This window comes from Biomphalaria glabrata, chromosome 6, assembly GCF_947242115.1.
Source record: "Biomphalaria glabrata chromosome 6, xgBioGlab47.1, whole genome shotgun sequence".
NCBI classification, from domain to species: Eukaryota; Metazoa; Mollusca; class Gastropoda; family Planorbidae; genus Biomphalaria; species Biomphalaria glabrata.
Window position 1 is genome coordinate 25,039,836 of NC_074716.1, and position 27,343 is coordinate 25,067,178.

Genomic DNA, 27,343 nt, shown 5'->3' on the forward strand with positions numbered 1-27,343 from the left:
TAAAAAATCTGGTATGTTATCAATGGAGGACTGCTACTTAGTCAACAAAAGAATAAAGAAATCGATGTTAATGTTGTTGATCTTCTACATTTAAGGCCATGACTTGAATAGAAGATACTAATTCGGTGAAATGGCTGTTCAAGATAAGCCATTTAGATTTGTAGATTATTTTGTTATTTGTGGACTTGATGAAAATGCCGATTTAGAACCAGATAAACTTTCAGGTTTGTTACTTGTAACAGTAACAGTCAAGTTTAACTTTATTTTATAACTTTAACAGTGTAACTTTCCTTTTCAACCTTTCATCCTTTGTTGTGCATTTCATTTGTAGTAACGGGTCATTTGTTAAAAGTAAATGTGTGTTAGTTTGTTTATAGTGATTATTAGATCCAGATTAGAACTAGATTATCTAGAGATCTAGTTAAATCTAGTATAGAATAGATGTAGAATAAACTAGATCTATTAGTATTTACTATTAGTATAAAGTATAATTAGATTTAGATCTAGATTCTAGATCTGTATATTTATTATATCATATATAAATTATATTTAAGTATATATACAAATTAAAATAGTTAAATCTAGATTTAGTACTAGTAGTATTAATACTAATAATAGTTAAATAGAGATCTATGAGAAATGGACAAGCTCTCATCTGAATCGCCAGAAAGATGATGCCTATTGGCCTATTATAAGTTATCACAACAAGATCAACGTCTAATCTTTCGACTCGGGATTGGACACAACAGAATGAGACAACATATGTAATGGCACTAATGGAAGCTTAAAATTGGAACCAGTGAAATCTGCCCATGTGGAATGTCACCAGAGAATGCTGACCATGTCCTTCAAAACTGCTCTCTTTACCAAGAGGCCCGCACAAGACATTATTATTGTTATGACTTTCTCTTCCAGGCATTCTGTTAACACTGGCCAACACAACACATCTAATACAAGAACTTGACATCAAGAGTTTCAAATAACAATGTGGCGGTTTAATAAACTACATACATCAATGGCCAATACAACACAATTGGCTTAAAAAACTTGAAATGCTTTCTTGCACTTAACAGAACTGTCTAATAAACACTAAGTCTCTTTCTCTACTGCTGGACTCCTACAGCTAGATTTTCAAGGACTACCTTTGTACTGCATCATCCTTACTGCCTTGCTGTCCTGGACTGAACTGTTCTTTCTTAAACATTGTCTCTCATCCCGTGAAGGCTAGCGATCATATAACCATAACATGGATCATATTTGCGTGTACTAGCCGTGACAGCCTTTGATCTGTGTGATTAGCCTAAGTTATGTATGTCAGTAGGTCGTGCACAGATTAACTCTATCAGTCCGCCACTGGAATTAACACATTATTATAGACTATTATCACTTTAGACTATAGTATAGTTATACTAAGTTATAGACGATAGTTATAGCTTAAGCTATTCTCTCTCTCTATATATATACTAAGGTCTAGACTCTAGATCTACTATCATACATCTATCTTATAGATCTAGATATTTTTAAGGATATAGTCTAGAATATAGACTATTCTATATGTATATATATATTTACTAAAACATTATTGTTATTATCTAGAATAGATTATCATTAGATGTACTCAGTGAGTTACTATATATAATTATATACAATATACATCAAAGACTAGGGCCAGTCTAATCTAGATAAGATTCATTGTGACTGTCTTCTCAAATTCATTGTCACGTATGTTTATTCAATTAATAACAAACTATGGGCGAGATATTAAATCAAATTCTGTAGTCCATGACAACCTATTTGACTTGCTATAAGTACCTATACTATAGTAGCAGAGGTCATTTCTTCTTTTTTATTTTTGTATTAGATCTAGCTGGATTAAAGATAGATTATAGATCTATATTGATGAAAACAAAATGTAATTTGAAAATAATTTTGTATATTCCTTCTATTAACTATATATGACGTCACTATTGAAATTTAAACATGTTTTTATTGCTTAATTTCAAGCACTAATTTTTTTCTTTTCTTTAATGTCAGGTGATACACAGCAAAGTCCACCACTTGAACGTCCATATAAATCAAGAGTTCTTGCCCATTTCCCTGAAAATGTTACTTGGAATCCTTTTGATGAGAATGCTGTTGGCATGGTATATATTTGAGTTTTTATTTGTTTTCTTTTTTTTCAGATTGAAAAAAATATATTTAGCATTACAATTATAGATCTATAACTAGTATCATTACAATACGATTTTTGTTTTAGTTTAGAATTTATTCTAAAGGAAAAAAAGCTAAGCAACTTTATATCTCTTACTTAAGATAAATAAAAATAAAGTTTTCTTCAAGACCTAATGGACAATGGGGTTGATAGTGTTAAGTCAAATGATTCACCTTCAACAAGGATGTTAAGCCTGTGTGGCCAACACAAGGACCAAGTGTCTTTACTTTCTCTTGCAGAGTTAAGACTCACTTATTTATAGAGGACTGAACTGAGGGACTTCAATCTAGACTTCAAATCATGAAAATAAAAATCCCATAGAATTTGTAAATTCTAATTGACAGATTCAAGAAATGTATTTTTATATGTGTTGTAAAGATACATGACTTAAAACAAATTTTCTCAGTGCCAATAACCAATGTCATGGTTTACTGTATGCAATATTTATTATAAGCCTACCTTATTTACTTCCATTTATAACACATTAACATGGTTCATACTAGTTCATACATCATATGAAGAACAATAGACCACGTTTGTTTGTTCATGGTTTCTCAAGTTACTGAAAATGTTTAGTGAATTTCCACAATTATTTTTAGTTTTATATCAGCATGATTCTAATTAGAAAAGAGTTTTTCAGCCTGATGACATACATGTTTTAAAATGCTAGTGATTGGGTTTTGTGTATATCAATATTTATTATTGCTTATCTCAGTACTTAGGTTTGTTTAATTGTGACTGTCTATCAATATTTTTTTTTACTTAAATTTTTGGACCATTATATAGTGAAAATTCTCTGGGCTTCCAGAATGTTTTTTTGCAGTATTTCCACAAACTTTAAAGTATTTGTTTCTTATTCCATATGTTAATATTTTAGAAGAAATATTTTACAACTACACATTCCTCAAACTGCAGTAGACCATGTACATATTATTTTCTTTATTCCTTTTGATTCTCTGCACAGCTTTGTCTTCCAAGAGGATTATCTTTTAAAACCCAATGGGACTCACGTCAACCAAAGTTTCACTCTTTTGTCATTACCCGTGAAAATGGCTCCAAAGCTTATGGATCTGCTCTCATATTTTATGAAGAGGTCATGGCAAAATCTGTTTTGGACACAATGCAGACATTGCATGCAATGCATCAAGCCAATGTTGCTGTCAAATTTTCTCTAGACAGTCCTGAACCTGTTAGGAGAATAATGTCAGAGCGGAAGAGCAAACAGTGTCCATTTGATGCTGTTAGAGACAAACTGTTTGTTAGTAAATGTATTTGTCTAGTCACACCAATGCCTTTTGTGAGGTAAGAGCAATGTTTCATACTTTTTGTGATTCACCTTCAACAAGGTACAGAGAAGAAGGAAGTTAAGCAACTGTGATAAAAAATAGTAATGCAATAAAATACTACAAACAGTTAACTGGCTAACATCTGTCTCTTCTTCTAATAAAGTGTTCAATTCCTAATGGTAGTATAGAATATTTACATTTTCTGAATCTCATTAACTACTTACCTGTCTTTCATTACATTTCTGTTAATGATCCTTTCTTCAGTAGTACAAACTTTGTTACTCAGGCAGAAATAGACTAAAATTGTAAAGATTTGTCCATTATCATACAGTGTGATATTCATATACTCACACAAAGTCTTGCTAATAATTCAAGCTGGATAGAATGTTAAGTTGAATTATCTGCTAAGGATTCATTGTGTAGTCAATATTCTGACTTTAACCTTAAACTAAAAAAATGTATTTCAAATGATCATTTTTTTTCTCACATTTAAATTAAGTATTTCTCAAATATTAATAATTGAAGTCACCAAAAAATTAATTAGTCTAAATTCTTTTATTTTCCAATCAGATCTTGTCAGCAGTTTTTGTATCAACTTTATGAGGCATCCCAGAAACCTAGTCAGCTTACAATGACGCTAGAATCATATGTTTTTAACATAATTTATGATGTACCACTTCCACCATCTGGACGCAGCATGCAGTTTTTTAGTTGTGCCAGTCCTATTTATGTGATCAGGCCAAGTAAGTTATTTGTTATTTTAGACTCAGCTGTTAAACTGATATCCTTTTTCATTTTAAAAAATAACATTTGGCTTGATATTTCAAGTTTTCAGTAATCAGGTAGTTCTTAAGAACTGCCTTGATGCAACAATGGTATCCACTTATATCTCATCTTACATGTCAGAAAAGATGTCAGCACATTTACATCTGCCTCTTCGTTTTATTTTTTTTTCTCTCTCTTTTTACAAATGTTATACCAACTGACTCTGTCTGTCTGGTAAAAAGTTTGTTCATGTTATTTTACCTACTCCCAGTCTAGGATCAAGCTGAAAAATTGCACAATTATTTCTTGTACCTGACAACACAAGAATCAATTTAAATAATTAACCAATAAGTTAATTAACTATTGGTAATAAATTATTTGTTTTAATCTCAAACAAGGGAAATAATTTTTACTTGACATAAGCTGAATTAGTTTCCTATATAGGTTGTTGGATGAGATTTAGTTAACACAGGAAAAATAGGACCATACTTAAGAATAGTTTCCTATATAGGTTGTTGGATGAGATTTAGTTAACACAAGAAAAATAGGACCATACTTAAGAAACAATAGATAACTATACAAGCTTCCGTGTTAATAGGCTCTCCACTAGCAGAGTGGTTACCATGTTGGCTCGATCTTTGTTGTTTTTTTTTTTAAAGTATTTTTTAATATTTTCTTATTAAAAAATTTTGTTAGGTTGATTGCCTTTTTTTGCAGAATATACTCCATAACTATCCCTATAGGTCAGTAAAGAAAGGTTAAAAAAAAGGGTAAAATCTTAAAAGTATGTGCATTATATGTTCCAGGTACAGATGACCTCCCTTTACTTGATTTCTCCTTGTATGACATGTTTAAACTACTAGGTATTGATGGAGTTGTGGATATTTTCAAATGCGTCCTTCTTGAACATCAGATACTGTTATATTCATCTGGTAGGCTGTTTTTTTTTAATAACAATATAGTGGTTTAGTATTATGTATGGCATGTTTCAACTCATTAACGATATATGCCACATAGTGAGCACATTGCAATGTGCACTTCTTGATCACCAAATCATATGCGTGTAGTGACAGCAAAACATAGTTAATTTTTAATTTTAGTCTCATACCAGGCACACATTTGGGACATCACAATTAATTTAGTTTGTATTGCATTTGATTGTTCCCCAGATTACCAGCGTCTGATGCTTGTTGCAGAAGGAATGACTTCACTGATCTTTCCATTTCAGTGGCAACTAGTCTATGTGCCTATTTTACCTGCATCCATGCAGCACTTTCTAGATGCACCTGTACCATTCATTATGGGCCTTTACAAAGTATCAAACACTGATAAATCACAATTAGTCCTTCCTTCAGAGGTAATTATAACTACTCATTCAATATTCATTTAAAATTTTGTAAAATTGTAACAAATAAATAAATTCAATAAGAAAATAATAATATTAGCTTAGTAATTAAAAAAAAAAATAATTAAGGTTTGCTCATATCTATTTTAAAACTATTTAATGTTAATTTAATATTGTTGTATTTTAGGTTGGAAATATTAGTAGACAAAGAAAATGTATTATACTTATTGTTGCTGTTTACATATTTTATAAATAAACTTTTTATTCCTCTACAGGCCAACATGTGTTTTGTTGAGATTGATAACAAAAATATTGATTTCCCTGAAGACCTTCCAATGTTCCCATACCAAAATGAACTGAAAATTGAACTTACTCAGGTTATTAATAAGTATCAGAATATTATAGGTGCTGAAACTATGTCTAGAAGTTATCCTACAACACCCAGAAGAGAGACTGGATATAAATCTTCATCAGGTCTTCGTCCTGATGATACATCGAACACAAACACAGGGAGTTGGCCAAACTCTCCTAAGAGGAAAGAAATTCTCCAGAACAGTGAAGCCTGGAAAAAAATTTCTAGCATTGCCAAGAAAACTGGGGTCTGGGACTCCATAGAGGATATAGTATTGGAAGATAGTGCGCCAGGAGACAATGACAGAGAAAAGGACAGTATTGATGGTGGCAGCGGAATGCCGTCTTGTGAGGTCAACACTTTGAAATTCAACAATGCTGTGAGAGAAATAGTGCTCAACTGTTTTGTTCACATGTTTTCATCTTATGAGAACTTTGTGATTAATCCTTCTCAGGACCTTGAGTCCTGGCTCAGCAACAGAGAGACTATTCATAACTTTGACAAGGCAGCTTTCCTCAGTGACCAGCCTGCCTCACATCTTCCATTCCTGTCGGCTTTCATTGAGACGCAGATGTTCACCACATTGATGGACAACAAAATAGTGTCTCAGTGGGAGGAGACTGACCCAGGCCTTCAATTGTTTGATGCCAGAATTAAAAATTTGAAAGATGCTGCTGGTGGAGAGCCTAGAATCATAACATACAGTCCTTGCAGCACAATGGAGAGAACTGGTGAGTTATGCATTTCCATTTCATTGCTGTTAATGTCAAGATATTTTATTGTTCCATAAGATTTAGGACTTATTTAAAGGTACAGATATATGTATTATTATTATTATTTTAATCATTTAAATAAATATTTAGAAGAAATAAAAAAAAATGAAAACTTTTTTTTTGTAGCATCATTACATTTTCCTTGTAATTTTATGTAAAAAAAAATTTTTATTATTAATTTTAAAAAAAGTTAATGCAATGTTTTAAAATCTTAAAATAGTTTTAATATCAAAATATTTTTATTTTTAGAACAAAGTTTAGAGAAGAAGGCGAAAAACATCAACTTCATTGCTTGTAAGCCTCATGAAATTGCTAGTCATATCTCACCCAGTCAGTATGTTGGCGGAGTGTTTCCACTGCTAAGTAAAGAATTACTCAACTCTGAGCCTGCCAACTCCAAGTAAGAAAAATAGCTTTCTGTGTCTTATAGTTGTCCTGTAAATTGAAACATTATAATGAAAGTAGTTTTTTTTTTAATCCAGCTAATAAATTACAGCTGAACATTATCATTTCTAAAATGCATATATACTTGTCTCGAATGAGAAAGTGTTTTTAAGCATTTGTTTTTGCTGCCTGCTAGCAATGTAATTCTGAAACCTAAACTTTAATATATATTAATTTAGTTTAAAAACATAAATAATACTATAGTTCTTTGAATGTAATTTAATGTCTTATAAGTAAATAAATTGTTAACAAATGTACATCTTAAAAAAATGTTTCTTTTGACTATCAACAATAACATCCCAGTGAGTACCTTCGGTAATACATGAATACCATTTTGTTGTTTTCCTCTCCCTGCTTCCTACTGTGTGGTTACTTAGTAATCCAGCATGTCCTCAACTCCATTCTTATCATGATAATCATAAAGGTCATACACTAAAATATTAATCAAATGGATTGGGAGTGTCTTACCTGAAGTAATTTGCCAGTCCTAGTTTTTTCAGTAAGGAGCAGATTGTGAATCACTTTATTAAGTATCCATTTGTAATGTTTAAAACTGTTAAAACAGTTTCTGCTTTTCTGAATGGTGTTTGTTGGAAGTTTTTAGTCAAAGAAAACTTTTATCTTGGAATTTGTAGATGACATTAGACATTATATATTAGTTTTTTTTTTTTTTGTCGTTTGTGAAACCAGATCCAAGTTTCGAGAGAATGCAAAGTGGAGAAGAAAAGATAGACAACTACAGCACAAAGAACACCTTCAGACAAATGTGGAAGCTGACCAACAAGAGGTAAGGCTGATCAAATGATGTCTTAACTTGTTGGAATAGTTGTCATTTCACCTGCATGGTTGGTCTGTTCTGTTAGTTTCAATGAAAATCACCATAGCAAAATTTTTATTTGGATTCTTAGTGAAACTCATTTGACAAAATTTTAATTGTTTATGTATTACTTGTAAGGTAATATTATTCCTTCATTCTTTTTTTTTTTATTGGGACAAGAAGTTTTTTAAAAACTTGGTCATGCTGTATTTAACCCCCCCCCCCCCCCCCCCCAAAAAATAATAATTGTACACATACATTATAGCAATAAATTATCACTATGTTAATTTAATTTTTTTACCTCTTAGTTAGTTAATTCTTTTATTCTTATAATCATACATCACAAAACAGAAATCTCATAAGCACATTTGTTTCATTTTCAATACTTGATCAACATTAGTTTTACTCTGTACTGTTTCCATTGTTTCTTTTTCACATTTGCATTTGAAGTTTTGTTTTATTTCACACCTAAGTTTCCAGTTGAAGAAAAAAAGATTTCATTATGGGTTGTAAGTACAGATCAACTGTCTTCTCTCTGCTGCACACAAGTAGCAGGCTAATTGATCCTTAGCTTTTTTTTTCTAATCTAGTTTTATACCCAAATATTGGTGAAGGTTTTTTATATTCTACAATTTTTTTTTTAAATCATAATCTGGTGCAGTTTTTTTTTATTTAGAGGTGAAACTAGTTCAAACCTTGTATATCTAAGTAATATTATGTGCTTAGTACAACATTTTGACATATTGTGTTTATAATCAAAGCTTTATACTTTACAACATATTCTAGAGAGAGTACTTGAAATGCCCAATGTAGTATCAAATAAGGTTATCAAAAAATTAATGAAGAAAAAATACAAGAAGCTACTTGAAAAATATTCAAGACCCCCAGCTTTAAACTTATGTTAACATGCTTTTTATAATAAGATGCTATAATGCAGTGTTTCTCAAATTTATATCAGTGCTAGACTATATAAAATGTACATTCTTCATCCCTTTTAGCCAACTTTGGGATTTCAGGGAGTGTTGTAATCTCTCCCCACCTGGGTCCTTCATGCATTTATGAGCTTCTGAAATGCATTATCCTGGCTACTACAACACCCTAGGTCTCCTAGTTGAATAAAATTAAAATATTAAGGGTCGGGAGTGGCCAATTCTGAAATATTTGAGACATTTAAGGTAGTAGAGCATGAATGTTTGAAATGTCATGGGCTTGATTATCATAAGAAAATATTAGTTTTTTTTGTAGGCAACCTATTTAATTCACACAAAGTGAAAAATCACTGGGAAAAATTTGACAATACTGATGTAAGAAAGATTGGTAAACTCTAGAAAATCTGATTGGCAAAGACGTATGGGAAATGTCATCATCAAAAATTAGTTTTCAATTAATCTTTATTACATATGCTTCTCCTGACTGAATGAATAATCCTACTTTGAAGATGTAATGGCATCACTAATTAAGTAATTTTTAATTTTAATTTTTAATTATGCAATTTTTACTTGATTTATTCTGGGATAGATTTAGAAAACTAAAAGCCTTTGCACCTCCCTTGTCAACACTCCGTGTGGGCCGTACAGTTTGAGGAACATTGCTATATTAAAATGTATTTTAAGCTCATTATGTTTTTAATGCTGTAGTTTTCTTTTCTTAACTATTTTCTCATTCTTGTACAATGATATATATTTACTTTATAATCTCTTGTAAACAATCTAAACGTTAAAAGGTAAAAAAACAAGTGGCATAGATAATAATATAATAACCATTGTAGTGTAGTTTTCTTCTATTATGACCTTTCTTGACATGTATAGTCATCTATATTATTTCATAATTTATTTTGTCCTGAAATAATATCATAGCATGTCTTTTGATCATGTTTAAGATAAAGTTAGTGGTTTTTTTCTAGTTTACCTTAATTATTAACATCTCTTTACACTTAAAATAACCTTTCCTTCAGTCTCCTTTTATTCTGACCATACAGTAAACAAAGTATCTGCTAGCCGTTACTGATCTAGATATACAATCTGTTTACATTTAAACAGTCTTTTCCTCAAAGCCTGTTACATACCTCCTTGTAGTAGATAAATTAGTATATAAAAAAAATGTTCTTGGATTGAATTTCTGAGCAACTAACAAAAAAAGTGATTAATAATGGAATAGAACTTGCAGTATGACATTATGGCTATCTCAGTGTTGGAATGATCATCTAAACAACAGATGACATTTTGAAACCTTTTTGTTTTTAAACTCATTTAAATATTTAAGACCAATCACTGTATATTAAAATCAATTTGTATTTTTTTTTAAAAAAAAAGCTTTAATCTTAAAGTTCTGTTCAATAAGTTGAACCATGCTAGAAGTTGAACTGTGAATAGTTGAAATTATTAGTTTCATTTTGTGCAGACATTTTATTCCTTTGAGCTTCCTTTCATTAACAGCTCAACCACAAAGTCTTTTATTAAGAATAGAATTCATAGCCAATATCATTTCTAAGATGAAAAGAGTGTGAATTACAATTAGACGACTCATGAATCACTGATATCATAGAAAATCTAATGTATAGTACTTGAAAGTAATAAATAGATTAGAAGATTTTTTTCTTTTTTACAAAGCTTATATCAACTCACTTTGTCTGTCTGTCTGTCTGGTACAATTTTTGTACACATTATTTTTTCCAAACCCTTTCTTGGACCAAGTTGACACTTTAAACAATTATTTGTTGTACCTAACAAAACATGAATCAATATAAAAAAATTAACCAATTAGTTAATTAATTATTGGTAATAAATTATTTTTTTAGTATTAAAAAAGGAAAATAAATGCTCTTTAATTGAGATATTTGGCTGTATATGGCTAGTTATTCCCCCTTATTTGATTTTGTATTATTACATTTTCCCATTTTTGGATCAAGTTGAAATTTTGCATAATTATTTATAGTCAATGACAGTAGATGAAAAAAATTTTTTTAAAAAAGTAAAATTAGTTAATTAATTAATTTTGTTTTATATAGAAAAAGGGAGCTTATTCCTGCAGTATTGAGATATACTACTACAATTATTTGTATTTCTTTCATGAGTTTTTTTAAAGGGTTTCTTTAATATTCTGCCTTTTTATTATTCATCATACCCCTAAAAATGGACTTACAATGCTGAGATATCTTAAAGATGTTTCAATGAATTCAGGTTGAACACATTTGGGCTGATGTATATACTACAAGCTGCTTTAATTATTTTTAAGGATTAATTTTTGTTAAATCAATTATTTTTTTTGGACAAGAGTATTGTTTCTTATATTGACAATAATTGATAAAAAATGTCTTCTCTTTCTTAAAGTTTATATTTAGTATAAAGCTAATTGGACTTAACAAAAGCATAAATAATGTAAATAATAAATGCTTTCTGTTTACACAAAAATTGAAAGACTAATACTTAATAGTGGAATTTAAATTAAGAGTTTATTTTTATCTTGCTTATTTCATGTCATTTTAACTGGATTATCTCCTATTTCTTTTCAGTATTTTTTTTTAAAACCAGTTTATATTTGAAGCCAATTATGGTTTGTTTATTTTTGTGATGTAAAAAAAAAATTAATGAAAGTAAGATAATTATTGAATTAATTTTGATTTCAGCATACAAATATTTATTTGATTGCCTTTATAGCCATCCGAATATGTTAGCTGTTAAAAGACCTTTGCATTAGCTCAGCGTACTAGCTTAAATGTATTCAGTTAAAGTAATGATGACTTACATAAGTTATTTATGTATTAGATTCATGAAGCCAAAGTTGGATGCTTGTATTTAATCATCGTTGAATGAACATATGTATTTATATCTACAGCAATACTTGCGCATTCGTAAACCTCAACTCCCAGACATGTCTCAGGCTGGAACTGCACAGACCAACTGGAAGTTTGTGGAAACATTACTCAAAGAATGTAAAACAAAAGTATGTGCATTCTCAATTTATACAGTTGACACTCTTGAAAGTGAACAGTTTATTCTCTTGTCTAACTATTGGTTTTTAATCCAATGAGCCTCTTCATTTTGTTCTCTTGTATTCACAGACCAAGAAGATGCTGGTGGACAAAATGGGACAAGAAGCTGTGGAATTAGGTCATGGCGAAGCCAGTATAATTGGAGTAGAAGAGAACACATTGATCGCCAGCCTCTGTGACTTGCTTGAAAGAATTTGGAGCCATGGCTTGCAGGCTAAAAAGGTGTCTAAAAAATGTAGTTGGTCTGTTTAAGCTAAGGTGGCTAAAATTTAAAACTTGTATTTTTTTTATTTTCATCTTTATCTTTTGCCATTAACAATGATTCAATGCTGTTCAGCTCTTATTGGCTGATAGAGAAAATGCATACCATACAATAACAATTATGATTGAAATAAAGGTCAAAAACTTCTTTTAGCTACTTTTTATTAACGTATGGTAACATACGACCACACATGTTTTATCCCCAAGCTTAAGTTAAGGCATAACAGAGCAGCATTAGAAGCTATTAAGAGATACAGAAGGTTGGAGGACGATCATCCTAATAAACTACTAACACAGAGAAATAGGAAAAACAACCAAAAAAAGCAAAGAACTCTGAACCAACTTACTGACGAACTAGCCCTAAAACACCACATACCCAATAACAGAGAAAAAATTACCAGATTTTCAAACATAATGCTCGGACTAAACATCAAACAACCAACCTGTCACGGATGAATGTGTGTATGTATGTATAATCTATTTTTACATTCTGCGCGAATGACCGGAAGGGTGTTTTGTTGATCAGAGAGAGACCAGCATGTGTGATATGCAGTAAAGCTGATTAAAGTTTATGTGTTTGATCGAGTGGTTTAATTGTTTTATTTCGTTAACTAGATCTGAACCAGGGACACCTAGACATATCGAGACCTAAGGTAGATTCTATCGAGTTATAATTATAAATAGAATAGGAAAGCTGTGACACAACCATTAAACTAAAACACATTTACTAAATAACACCTTTAACAAGAATCAAATCCACTGGAGCTCAAAGTAGGCATGTCAAAACAATTGAAAGCTATCCAAAAACAGCTATCCATATATATACTGAGGAATCGGCCTTCAAAGCCACCATCAGTGCTGGTCTTGGTGCCTTCCATGTCTTCCCTAAAAATAAACACTTTGAAATAAGTGCACCCTGTGATGTTTACTGCTTAAACTTTCAAGCCGAAATTGAAGCAATTACCATAGTACTACAGACAGTGGAAAATAAATTATATGAAGGAGTGCAATCACCATCAGATATTGTTGTCTTTACAGACTCCCTATCCACTCTGCTAGCACTTAACAGCAGCAGCTCAAACAGCCAAAGAGAGTTGACAACACTCATTGTGATAATCCATCAGATGATATCAAAATTAAATATCTATATTACACTACAGTGGATCCCTGGACACATTGGCATCATGGGAAATAGAAAAGGCAGATAAGCTATCAAAGGCAGGTTCATCTATGGAACAACCAGATAGACCTGTAAACTACCTCACCTTAAGGTCAATGTTAATCAACAATCACAAAGAGGAGTGGCTCAACCAATGGGCATCAGGAAACACAAGCAGAGCCATGTACAAAGAAATAACTATGCCTAACAAGCTGGACAGTATTAACTTCCACCCCCGCAAAGAACAATCTACAATTTTCCAACTAAGAATAGGACACACACCTCTATTAAATTACCATCTGAACATAAAAAACTCCACACAACTCCCCCTTTGCAGACACTGCGCCCACCATTATGAAACCGTAAACCATATCCTCTTTGAATGCCCCTTCCTAATCCACCTTAGGCAGACACTACTTCCACTACAGCCCAACATAACCAACACCTTGTACGGCAGTGCTCAACAACTGAAGAAAACAGCACACTTTTTTTCCTTGGCACAGTCTGCAAAAGAGCTCACAGCTCAGCAGCAATAAAGCTGGCTAGAAGAAGAAGAAAAAAGAAGAATCCCCAAGCTTTTACATAGGGAAAGTGACCATCTCAAGCCCTCACTCAAAACAGAGCTTTCTATAATTCTGATTTCTATGCAATAATCAAATCCATTGCATAAATAGCCATTTCTCATCAATGTATAAATTTACTATACTTCACAAGACTCGTAGTTATTATATTGCTTTCTGTTGAATTATAGTTCTGTATTTTAAAGCAAATATGGCTTGGTAGAGTAATAGATCTTTTACACTGATGTAAATGTTGGTATTAATAGATTTAGAAGGTTAATGTGATAGTAAATGATAAAGCCAGTGAAAAGTTGTAGCTTAGTGGGATAGTTTGTAGCTAACAGAAACAAATGAACTACATAGAGCTGATACTAAACATCATTGTTTAACTCATTTTACTTTTCATTTTGACCAGGGCAAGTCAGCTGTATGGTCTCATTTACTGAGTTACCAGGAGACTGAAGAAAGCAGTGATAACAAACCAGTGGATCCCAAGCTCTTGACACCAGGTGCGTTCATTTCTTTCAACCATTTGACTGAACTCCTTCATATACATTTGGTTATTCCAATAGCCCAGTGTTTCTGCCCAGCTTTCAAATTGTAAAGAACTTTTTTTTTCAGTTCTGTTTTAGCAATATTGATGTCCCTGATTATCTTGTGTTCTGGTCACATGTAATAGCTTTGACCAATCACTGGACACCCTGACCTACCAGAATTGTTAATCTTTTCACTAACCTCATATTGATTGTTTTATATTATTATATTGGATAAAACAAATTTCTTATTGCACATTCAGTTTTCATTGACATCCAATCACTCATTGTCTTCAAGCTTGCTCAGTAATATGATAACAACTGTCTTAAATGTATAGTTTCATTTATGAAACTCTACCATTCACTCTCATTTTTATTTGTATCTTCAGTGCATTGTTATTAACCTTTTCAATCAAACTTTTCATTACAAAAATCTTTTTGTACTTTTTTTTTTTTGGTTGTTAGTCTTACATGTGGCTGTATGAAAAATATATAGGCCTACACAAGGAGTTTCATTTGCAGTTATTCTGTTTTTATTGAACCATTTGCAAAGCCAGTAGGTACAAGCTGACCAACAACTCTACAATTTTATGCTATATGATAGTGAGAGCTTAGCATTGTTAAACCTCCTTATAGTCATTGTACAGCATTCAATTGAGAAATATCTTACTGCACTCTTAAATATAAGAATTTTTTTCCAGCCATTTTTTCTAAATCAACTAATTAATTGATAAATGTAGATAAGCTCCTTCTACATTTTGGTAAATACATAGGACAAAATATAAAGCTCAATATGCTTTGAACACAGAACTAGTTTTTAGTTATAAGAGATTATGTAAAATTGTACATTAAAAAAATGTTCTTTTTAATAGTTCATTTATTAGAGTAAATACTTCTTAATAGAAATTCATTTTTAGGATTAATTTCATTCTAAAATTCTTTCACTATTTCATTGGGAAATTTCTCCTTTCCAGCTATATATTTAGTAATATTTGTGGTTATTGATGTATGAAGTTTTTCAGCTGAATAGTACAATAAACAAAGATAAACTTCTTTGATGAATTGTAACTTTTTAGAATCAAGCTTAAATGTTCTTTATATTTGAAAACAAGAAACAAAAGTTTTTAGTGGAAGAAAAAATATTTCTCCATGCACATAATTTCTGTGCTGAGTTCTCACCATTTTTCTGGCTATTCTAAGGTCTACCCAAGCGTCATAGTTTGATAGATATCAAATCATTGGTTGACAGCTCATTCACAATTCTGGGTCGCTCCATTTCCCTCAGCAGTAAGTAGTGACCGGTAAACAAAAGTGTGACCAGACTGGACATTTTGGTGTTGTCATCTGACTTTTACCTAGCTGGCTAGCTAGTAGCATGCCGCTGGTCGCCCTTCAGCTATTTATCTATTTATTATCTGTACATCTTTTTTTTTTGTGTTGCTAACACTTTTATTCTGATTCTGTTACGGTCTTTAATGTCAAGTTGCAATACTATTTGTTGATGTCTACACTCACTTTCACACCTGCATTTTTATTTTAAATTAGTTCCACTTGGTGTGGCCATAGACTTAAGAAGTCGGATTTACTTTCTTGTTTCACTTTACGCTAGAATATTTATTTCCTTTGTTTATTATGTCCAATGTATCAGCTAATTCTTTTACTGAACAAAGAAAAGTTATGAAACTTTTATTGCTTTAAATGATCATTATATTATAACTAAGCATATGTATTTTTATAGTATTTTAGTGCTTCTCATTTAACTCCTGTAGAATATTTCAGTATACAGTATATTCCATCCTTCTCTTACCATGTTTATTCAGTGAGAATGAATAAAATTTTTAAACAAATATTTGTCATATTTGAAAAATGTATCCAAAATTAAAAAATTTATTTTGATTTCATTTTAAAAATATAAGAAGTCTTACTTGTACGCTAAATTTTTAGAATTGTTTTAAAAGTTATATTCAAATAAATAAAATAAACAACTTAACTATATATATTTTTTCTGTACAACTTAATACACAAAAAAAATTAATGATTTCTTGTTTCTCTTTAATAAATTTTTAAACTCATTTTATATTTTGTACAGATTAAGAATTAACTCCTGTCAGCTTTTGATTCATTCAAACCAAGAAAACAACAAATCGTCAACTATTATTTGTAATATGGTAGCTGTTTTATTTTCAGGTTTTTTACCAAAAGATCAAAATAATTATTGGGAGAACAGGAAAGAAATAGGTACAAAAACTTATTCATAGCAATAGATAATAGTTCAATTTGCAGCTTTAAAAACCTTTATTTCTAATTTATTATGAAACAAAAATGTAAGTAATACCAGGATCTACTAAATTTATAACTGTTACTTAATCTATCATACAAAAAGGATTTGATTTAAATTTGAATTTAAGGGCAAAACTGAATTTTTTTCTGTAGGATTTAATTTGTTAGAATTCTTTTTTTCTCAATTAGGTCTTGATAAGTGAACACAATTCAGATGTTGCACTATTTAATTGTGTTAAGTCATAATCAAAATGTTGTTTTTAAATTTGGGCACTGTTGACATTGTCCTAATTGACATTCTTCTTAATTGTTTTTTTTTGTTTTTTTTTTAACTTTTATATTGGTTACATCTGGACATAATCATCTTCTCTTTTGAAGGAACGTCTATAATTTATACATTCAGTTCAAGGCAGCATGCGGATGGGACAGTTTTGTAAACATTTATTTACCATAATTATTAGTGTTAGAATTAAAAGGACTACTGTGTCCATTTCATGAGATCTTATATTATATCTGCTTTGATGATCAATTAATTTTTTTTCCCACAGTCTATGCAGAAAATTTAAATTGTTATTATTTTAAGTTTAATCTCAAACGTCAAGGCAATCTTATTACTATTTTGATGACTTCAATTTTCTATTCCTTTTGTTTACCTCAATATGCACATCTTTCATTTTGACCTATTCTGTTAGCCAGATTTTTCATAAGAAGAAAAAATATTTAGGGTATATTTGTTAAAATTATGATAACACAATATGTATCTAAGAAACAATATTATTCTGCAGTGGTATATTTGGTTTAGCCTTGGCTTCAAGTATTTGGACACATTGTATTCATTTATCAGCCCGATAGGCTGACTTTATATATCTATGCATGGCTTTGTTGACCTGATGGTTCCATCCCAATTATTTTTAACTTTTGTATCTTTAGTTTGAGTTATCCTGGCTTGAAAATGTGTTTTATTCCTGCATGTTTATTTGAAGAAGTAACTGGTAGCTGTCTCTTCACACTTCCTGTATTTTCCTGTTTCAATTTGTTTGTTGCCTGCTCAGTTCTACTTACACACTCAAGTATTGACATTTTTGTTTTCAAGTTAATGTTCAATTCTTTTCATACAAAAACAACTTCTTACTGGCCACTAATATATTTATTTTAAATATAATTTTAAAGGAAATATTTCATTTTGGTGAGTAGAGTTTTGTACAACATTAAAAGAAAGTTTTATACTTTTTTTTTTTATAAAGCAACTTGTACTTATAATAAGAAATGCTAAAGAAAAACAACCAAAATTTTCAGATTTATCAAACATCGGTATGGACCCTGACAAAGTTCAACAGGAAAGAGGTTCTGAGAAAACACACAGGAGACGTGGCAGTCAGGGAAGAATAGAATTGCCCGTGTTGAGACCAATGCCAAAGTCTTTACTCATTGACATGAAGTAAGTGTTGCATTGTAAACAAATTCTTTTTAAAATATTGTATTTCAAGTAATACTTTTTTTAGGTTTTGGTACTAAAGTTTTACTAATTTAAAGTTAATCTGTATCATTTAAACGATTTTATGAAGTTGTTGCCTGCCTCATAATTGTGTAAGAAAGGAAACATTTATGTTAGTTGTAGGGTGCTATACATGTTTAACATATGTGTTATGTCTGCAAAGTAAGGGAACATTATCAACTAGGCATTGTGTTTTTTACATAACCATTTGTATGGTACACATAAGCGTTGTGTGTAATTCTTTTTATTTATTTCAATGCAATAGCTTATAACTTATAAAATGTTATTGAAATAATGTATCAAAACCAAGGTTGTTGTTTTTTTTCACTTGTAAAATACAACTTAGAATGTATTCTAACATTCTATATCATACCCATTATTTATGTCATGGCTATTGTATGACTGATCAGAATTTGTTTAATTGTTATGCTAGCTGCAAAAATTGTTCTAGTTCCTTTAGTACAACTTGTTGCTTAATTTTGTTTCTAGGAAAATTCAGCAAATGTCAGACATTCATACAGATGTTGGTAAAACAAGGGCATTAATCAGATTAGCTCTGGAGAGGAAAATGTTGTCTGCTCATTTGAAACAGTTACTTTCTAACACAGATCTTCTAAGGTTTGATCCTTCTATTCATTTAGGACTAATCCATTGGACGTTTAAAATGAACCAATAGCTTATGTTTGATAATTTAATTGATTTTCTTTGAAAGTTTTACTTTGATATTACATGGTTCATAATGTAGTTGTCATCTGAAGCTGTTGACCTTTAATCTTAAATAGCCAGCAGAACAATCAACCACTTTGATTTTCCCAACATTAGTAAGGTCTCCTTTTAAACCTTCAGTTTATTCATTCAGTTCACCCACCATGTGTCATAGCCACTTTACTTAATAGTTTATTAATTTTTTCTTTTAATCTTAAAACTAAATACTTTTTTACTAAAATTATAAATATTTCATCACTGTTTCTAAAAAGAAAATGATATTGTTACTTTGTTTAAGGAGGAGTGGTGGATGAGTGGTAAAGGAGGGGTCCCGGGCTCGAAGACTGGGATTTTTAATTTTGGGATCTTTAGAGCACCTCTGAGTTGACACAGCTTCAATGGGTACATGACATTAGTTGAGGAAAGGTAAAGAAAAGAAAAGTAATGTGCTGGCTGTATGACATCCTTGTTAACTGTGGGCCACAGAAACAAATGACCTTTTCTCATTTGCCCCATAGATTGCAAGGTCTGAAAGGGGAACTTTTTTCTTTCCTCTGTTCAAACTAAGTATTACATATATGTGTTATCCAGTAGTTCAAGATTATTTCAGTCTTCATCTCATGCTTTGCTCTAACTGAATTGCAGGAACTTGTACAAACGTTATGCTTTCTTGAGATGTGAAGATGAAAGAGAACAGTTCTTGTATCACCTTTTATCACTCAATGCTGTAGACTTTTTCTGTTTCACAAACATCTTTCCAAACTCAGGTATTGATGTAAACACATTGTTAACAAAGTTCAAGTATGCAAAAAAATATAAAACTAGTGTAAATGCGTACACATACAGATCTATATATTTGTTTAAAAGTTCTTTTTCTACAACTTACCAAGCTTGAATTCTGGCTTGGTGATCTCTGATTTAGTTACAATTACGTCTGGCTTACATCTTTTGTTTAAACATTTATACCAGAATTATATTAATCCAAGTAGTTTTGGCCCTAAATAATGCTGCAGGTTTAAACCTGAAATCCATGGTTGGTGGAAAGTTGAGTTACTTCTAGGATTATCTATAAAGTCCTCAGTTTTATTTATTCAAATACAGAGAGGATCAAGATAATTTTGTGCTCAAAAACAATTACTACATAATGTCTCTAATTTCTTTGTAACAAGGAAAAAAAAAAGAAATGTTTGTTTCCTTGATAAAACATTCAATAGACATACAGAAAGAAGACCTTGCTGGACCAAAGTAAAAACACAGGACTTTTGGGCTAAGAGGATATGTCTGTTGTATATTTCTATACAGTCTTTCCTTAATTAAAATGTTACCGAAGGTACTTTATTTGACTGGTGATGTTATTGCTATTAAATGTTATGACCTGTCAGAGTGTATAAAAAATTTTTATAAAATTTTAGAGATTTTTTTTTTTTTAATTGAAATGAAGTTGAAGTTGTTTTTGTTTTGTTTGTATATCCCAGTTGTTCCATACCGTATTCTTGTGTACCCAAGCACAAAGCTTGGCTGCTCAACAACTAGCGCTAATGTCTGGATCTCACTTGCTGGCCAAATGGGAGAAACTGGATCAATGGAGCTTCCAAAGAGTTTGTTAGAGATGAACTTTGAGGTACAATTTATGTAGAAACGTCTCTTATTTTTAACTTTTTAATGAAGTATGATTGTTTTATTTTAGGTTCTATTATAAATGTACATGTCTGCAATTTTTTTTGATGGTCCAGCACAAAAATCTTGGAATTCTGACCACATTACGTATAGGGCATGATAATAGTGGTATGATGCCTCGATGGCTTGTGGAATATGTATTGGTCAGAAATGAGTTAACTGGACATACATACAGGTCAGTTGATCTCTTCTTTCTCTACATTTTCTGTGCTAGTAAAGTGTTTTACTTAAACACAACATTATACTTGACGTTGATTCCTGTTTCTCCTACAATCTTCTAGGTTTAATTGTGGACGCTGGCTAGGGAGAGGTATAGATGATGGTAGTACAGAGAGACTTTTGGTGGCTGAGTTGATGCATCACACCATTGATACAGAAGGTAAAGATAACCCTTGTCTTCTCATTACTTTTGATAAATTTAACTTTTTTGTGTTTAAACTCAATGCTCTTTTTTATTCAAAAAAATAATTGCTTTGTGTTTTAAAAATATTTATGTGATTATGAGAAATGAAGTAGAATAAGCCGAAGCTGTTGCATATTTGTAATCTTTACTTTTTTTCTTTTAAATTCATTTTTGATAAAGATCTCATGACACTACACATAATTGAACACATGATACTACACATAACTTAACACATGACACTACACATAATTGAACACATGATACTACACATAACTTAACACATGACACTACACATAATTGAACACATGATACTACACATAACTTAACACATGACACTACACATAATTGAACACATGATACTACAAATAGGAAACCAAATTCATTCTTTTATTCATACTATGATTATGAAAGTTATGATTTCTTTGAAATGTTACAATTGAGCACTGGACAAGTTATAATGTATCTGTTTGAAAAAGACACTTTGCTACTTCTAGTTATTTCTCACTCTGGTTGCAAAAACCAGAATATATTCTACTTTAGATCTCTAGTTAATTCAACAATTGAAACAGCAAATTTTATTGAACTATATTTTGTTACATTTAAAAAGTCAAAAGCACAATAGACCTTAAAAAGATGATGGTTATATGGTAATAGAGAATAATACAAATTATTTATTATTCATAGCTAGAATATAAAAAGAGTCAACTTTTAAGTTCGAGATGACTAGATTTACTTAGTTTTATAAAGTAAGCAAGCATCCAAGGAAAGTTGATTCTGTCACAAATTGAGACTGTGACCTCATTTCGCTAGAAAAGGTTCAGCTGAAAGAAAATCTCTAAGTAAGCAAATGTTAATTAGAATTAACCAGTCTGAGAAAGAGGTCAAGTAAAAAAGGCCAGAGCCTCAGTTTTTAGAAGGTGGTAGCTAAGGAAAATATTTGGATAAGCTTTGGTTTTAAAAAGTTTTCTTTTTTTCTATTGCTTGTTTCTACATAGAAAATATGCCTACTATCTGATGTAATTTTAAAATCTCAAATTATTCAAGTTTTGATTTGATTTCACCAAAGTTGATTGTATTTTGATTAACTTTAATCATCTCAACAACAAAATATTATTTTTTTTCTTTTTTGTCATTCTTGCATTATTCACTTGTCAATATATTGTTATGTACACATGAGTAACGCCAAAATGTGTTTTGTGATCTATTTGTAGATGAAGTTGTTGTGACATCTCCTCCAAGAACCTGTTCACCTAAATCTCCCAGGAAGTCTCATGATGCCAGTGAGTTATTCAACTATTGCTGAAGTACATCTTCTTTACCTTTTACTAATAAAGTGGTGGTTCTCAAAATGCGGACTGAGGCTTCTATACAATACTTGCCCTACTTATTATAAAAGAAATACATTGCCTATATACTATGTACTTTGTTTCTTGCCCTCTCCCCACCCCCTTTTGTTTTCATTCTATCTAAAGTATGTTTCACTTCATCAACAATGCATTGGATCAAACAATAATTTTAGTTTCCCAATTTTATTTCCATTTCTTACTAGACTCTGGTTTGGCAGACATTCAAGAAAATCTTGGTCAAGCTGTGAATAATTTGGTGAAGCATTTTTACAAGCCTGAAAAAGAGGTAAGATGTTGGTTTTGTGTTATGGTCTGAACCAAGTAGTTATATAACTCACTACGTTCGGGCCTGAACTATGAGAAATAGTTGTGTTTAACTATGTATATTTCACTTCTGCAGCGTGGCAACATTACTTATCTCCTGTGCGGTGACAAAGGACTTGTACATTGTATGGAACAAGTGTTTCAGTTTGGCTTCAGATCTTCCAGACTTTTTAGAAATAAAATATTTATTTGGGATTACATGGGTCAGTGCCCTCATTATTTACTTTTTTTTTCTAAAGTTACATATTTGAATGAAAGATTCATAAATAAAAATATTGACCTTTTAAAAAATAAATTTCAGTATTGTTGAAACTAACTTTAAAAAAATGAAATGTGTTGTATTTATCCATTTTTTTGTAATTTTAAGAGACTAGATGGAAGACATAGGTAACAATAGTACAATACATAGAGTGCTTTTAGTGAAATGTAAATGGATCTCTTTATTAACATTGAACTATTTCAGAGCGGCTTAAAACCTTTTTTGAAAGTGCTCTGTCAGGGAACACAAGTCACCAGTTAAATGAAGTGACTAAAGCAGGTTACTGGCTGTTCTGTGATTTAGTTGGAAAGATTAATACAGCATCAGATACAGTTGGGAAGGATGGCAAGTTCCAAGTCTTCATCTGTGTGGGAATCAGGTACATTTTATTTGTCGCATGCCATAGGTTTGGATTTAAGATTGATATGGATTTGATTTGGCTCACTAAGATTGGCCATGGTTTCTGACACACTTGTAGTAACTTTTAATCAATCATACAGTCACCATGTTGGTATTGCTAAACATTGAGTGAAGTTGACAATCAATTTAATGCAGCTAATGTAATATAGAAAATGAATCTCTTTAATATACAGGTGAGAAATAGAGAAAACTGAACAGGTTAAATTTCATGTTTTTCTTCTTATTAAATCATTTCCACCTCTTACAAGTGAAATGTTTAACATTACTTTTATAACAAAAGCATACAATTTTGTTATCTGAAAGGCTAAGGCGTATGATTGGTAACTATTAAAAGTTTTATATTTAGTTTTCTTGCCTCAGACTACATGATAGGCTGTAGAATGAATTAAGTATCTCTCATTACAAGATAGGCTGTAGAATGAATTAAGTATCTCTCATTACAAGATAGACTGTAGAATGAATTAAGTATCTCTCATTACAAGATAGACTGTAGAATGAATTAAGCATCTCTCATTATCAAGAGAAATGATGCTGCCTAAAAATAAGTTATAGTTCTCTTTAAATCTGATCAACTTTTATTTCTCTGTGAGTCTAAAACTGTTACTGTAGTTTAGATTACTTGATTTATGGCTGTAGTTTGATCCATCCAAATTTGTACCTACCTTTACAGCTATCAAATATCTTAATTTGTTTGTTTTCAGGAAACGTTGCCTTCATCGCTGGTTGCCACTCATGGCTGACACGACTGTGACAGCTCAAATGTATGAGGAGAACTCTTTTCTGCGCAACCAGGCTCATATCAACTTTGTCATGCACATCCTGGACTCCTTGACAGAGTTTGACATTCCACTAGAGACATCGTTACTTAGAGGCATTGACCTCGGCATGTAGTTATACTCTGGTCTTCTTGTTTCATTTCTAGTTTCTAATCAGGTAGAGGGTTAGTAAATTGGACTTTCAAAAGAAAGATTGGAATTTGACCATTTTAGATATTTATTATGGTTTTATAAATTGCAGCTGAATGCTAGGGCACATGGTGACTAAAAAGTTGTTTTTTTTTTGGTCAGAATTTGAGTCATTCTTTGGTCCACACAATTCTGATTTTAAAGTGAAAAGCAGTCAGTCATTTTGCAAATTACTTTAAAATAGCATCCTTATAAATAATTGTCCTCACAATGGGAGTTCTCTCCTTCACCTATAGACTGTCAAGTCTCCCAAAAGAAATTTTTATAACAAAGCTCCATTCTGGAGGTAAATAAAATATATACATGTTTACTGATAGAACAATGTGTGTGTGTGTGTGAGCTTGAATTCTACTTAGCAATGAGTATTTAAATCTACATTGTTTAGTAATAGTAACAAACTAAATCAATATTTTATAAGGGCATGAACTTTCACAAAAATAAAGGACAGTATGTCATTCACTGCCTCATTGACCAGATAACCAACAGGAATGTAAACTATGCAAATATTAAACTTGAATAACTAACACAATCACTCGCAGTTTTCGTCTTTAATTCTCTTGTACATTTATACATTAATATTTTCTTCTTTAATGATTCTAATTTTGTAAGATAGCTCAAAGAGTTCCACTTCAGGACATTTTGACTTTGTCTAATTTGTATACTTATTCACACAGTTTCTGGTTCATCCTTGTGTCTGCTTCACTAGACTCTAGAAATACTTCTCACATTATTAAACTTTACAATCTTTGTGACAACTGATCTTTAGGTTTATAGAACTCATTTTAGTGACCTTCCTTGCCCTTTGACAGGTTTTTTGTTTTATTATCTTCTTTTAAGGGAGAGCTAGAGTAGACAACAAACTCTTTTCTATGACATTTTTTTTTCTTATATATTATTGGTTTCTGTTATGTATGTTGATCAGTTGTCAGTATTATAGTTAGTTGAGTCACAGGTCTTGGTCCACACTCAAATTTTGTTTTCTATAAAAACAATAGATGATTATGAATGTTAGCTTGCGAGATTCTACATTGCATGTTTAAAATCTTTTAAATATACTAATGTTGATTACAGCTGGAGAGACATTGCTGTTTGGCTTTCTTTCTCCTTTTTCTTTGCTCTTCTCTCTCTCTAGTTCTTTCTCTTTTGTTACATTTAAAATGTTGAAATTTGGTTCCTTATTTTCTTAAATACAAAATTTCATTTTCCATTTTTGTTGTGAACACAAATTGAAGGATATGTTTGGCACTTCTTGCTTTCTGTTCTCTTCCATTCTGTTTTGTTCTCTCTTTGTCTTTAAACTTCAGATGTGTCAAACCAGCAGTCAATGAATGCGTTCACTATTAATGTTTGTTTCTTAATTCTTTTCATTTCTTTATGTGTACATAGATTTATCTTTTTTTGTTTTTTGTGATGTATATTAAAAATTTAATATTGATGTTTAAAACTCTCTTTTAGCTAGTGCATAAGAACAAATACAAAATATCATATAAATTATTTAGTTTTGTACTCTTTGTCTTCATTTAACTATTTCAATTTTTTTTTTTTTTTTTGTTAATATTTCAAAGATTTAACATTTTTGTTACCTAGCAGTAGTCTCTAGATTCACACTTTTTTTTTTTACTATTAATTTTTTTTTAGATCTTATTAAAATTTTTATTAAAAACCAGACTTCTTTTAACATGGTTGATGAAAAAAATTCTAATCTCTACATATATTGTTATGTCTACACTTACATGTTAATGTTGTTTGCTTTGTGCATAGAGTTGTGTAGTGCTGGCATTAGAACTCTTTGTTTTGGTAAGTTTATATATTGAAACTTATGACATCCACATTTCAAGAAAGATGTGTATACTAAAGTTCACCTTGTTGACCTGACCTTCTGTTTTCTTTGTTGATCCAACATTTTTTGCATCATTTTATTGTTGACTCATGTTCCCATTTATTTCCTGGAATCTCATTTTCATTGTTTTCATTTCATCACTTTTTTTTTTGATGATCATGTGATCTTACACCAATCTATTTGAAACTGATGATCATGTGCTCTTACACCAATCTATTTTAAACCTTATCTTTTCAATAAAATTTTGAAATAGCTTTCCACCAATGTTGGTTATATCCAAATGATTTATTTATGATACAATTGTCTCCAAGTCTAACAGCATACACAATATGATCTGCTAGAAACTGATTTGTTATGTCTAGTCACTGCCTTGATGTTAAGGGATACAATAAACTAGTTATTTTGTTAATGCTTCGCTTTTAGAGGATACACAATTATGAGTCAAATTTGTGAAATTATTAATTTATTTTGAATTACCTAATTGTGTTTAGCCTGAATTGGAACATGTTAGCTACTTCTTGTATACATGACATAAGGATGAACACCTAACAATGAGTCTTAATAACTGACGTGTGAAGTAGGACCATTGAGACAGAATTCATTGCAGTGTACAAACTTGGCTCACATTCAAGGGATGAACCACAATGAAACACAGGGTCAAAACATATAAATAGATTCTGAGTTCATTTTGTTTTTTAGCAACTGAAAGAAAAGAAATGTTCCTGTAAAACTATTGTATGGAGTTATTGTAAGAATTATGCTATTGTTGTTTTTTTTTCAATAGAACTAGGGAATGTAGATTTCAATGACATTGTTTGCTATATTATGATGGGTGCATGATTCTCTTACTGCTATACATTGTTTTTGAATGTTTGCCATTGTTATCATGAACTTATGTGATCCACTGACTAGACAAACTCAGCTAACTGAGCCATTCCATAGCTATGTCCACACTTTTGTTTTCAAATATAAAACTCAAAAAACTGTGTACAGAAATGAAAACCTTGTATGTTTTTGTTGTAGTGCTCTAACTACTAGTGTACTCTCTCATCTGCTAACACAATGGTTGGATTGCCTTGTTGCTCATTTAGGAAACTGTTCTAGAGGTGAAATAAATATTTCAGAATGATA

General features: G+C 31.0%; 1 protein-coding gene across 6 annotated transcripts; it reads left to right on the top strand.

Annotated features, from left to right (window-relative positions):
* The first annotated feature begins 5 nt into the window (after positions 1-5).
* LOC106050927 (DENN domain-containing protein 5B-like) lies at positions 6-27,343 on the top strand. 6 transcript variants are annotated; one of them, XM_013206002.2, is made up of 26 exons: positions 6-224; positions 2,035-2,144; positions 3,177-3,514; positions 4,069-4,241; positions 5,070-5,195; positions 5,433-5,620; positions 5,884-6,691; positions 6,983-7,133; positions 7,868-7,964; positions 8,468-8,503; positions 11,829-11,936; positions 12,055-12,207; positions 14,381-14,474; positions 15,699-15,785; positions 16,686-16,736; positions 18,075-18,216; positions 18,763-18,891; positions 19,624-19,745; positions 20,454-20,599; positions 20,712-20,830; positions 20,937-21,034; positions 22,270-22,338; positions 22,608-22,690; positions 22,805-22,931; positions 23,192-23,366; positions 24,109-27,343. In XM_013206002.2, exons 1-26 carry the CDS (start codon positions 131-133, stop codon positions 24,296-24,298), a joined length of 4,014 nt encoding a protein of 1,337 aa, XP_013061456.1. In that variant the 5' UTR covers positions 6-130; the 3' UTR covers positions 24,299-27,343. The 6 variants fall into 6 exon arrangements, with proteins under 6 accessions (XP_013061456.1, XP_013061458.1, XP_013061459.1 ...); XM_013206004.2 differs by lacking the exon at positions 16,686-16,736; XM_013206005.2 differs by lacking the exon at positions 15,699-15,785.

Bases quoted from the DNA above. Each gene is read 5' to 3' on its own strand.
- LOC106050927 (XM_013206002.2), top strand. From the start codon at position 131: ATGGCTGTTCAAGATAAGCCATTTAGATTTGTAGATTATTTTGTTATT. The intron at 20,600-20,711 runs GTACAATTTATG...TTGATGGTCCAG, and splicing joins TGTTAGAGATGAACTTTGAG to CACAAAAATCTTGGAATTCT. The intron at 22,339-22,607 runs GTGAGTTATTCA...ATTTCTTACTAG, and splicing joins CAGGAAGTCTCATGATGCCA to ACTCTGGTTTGGCAGACATT.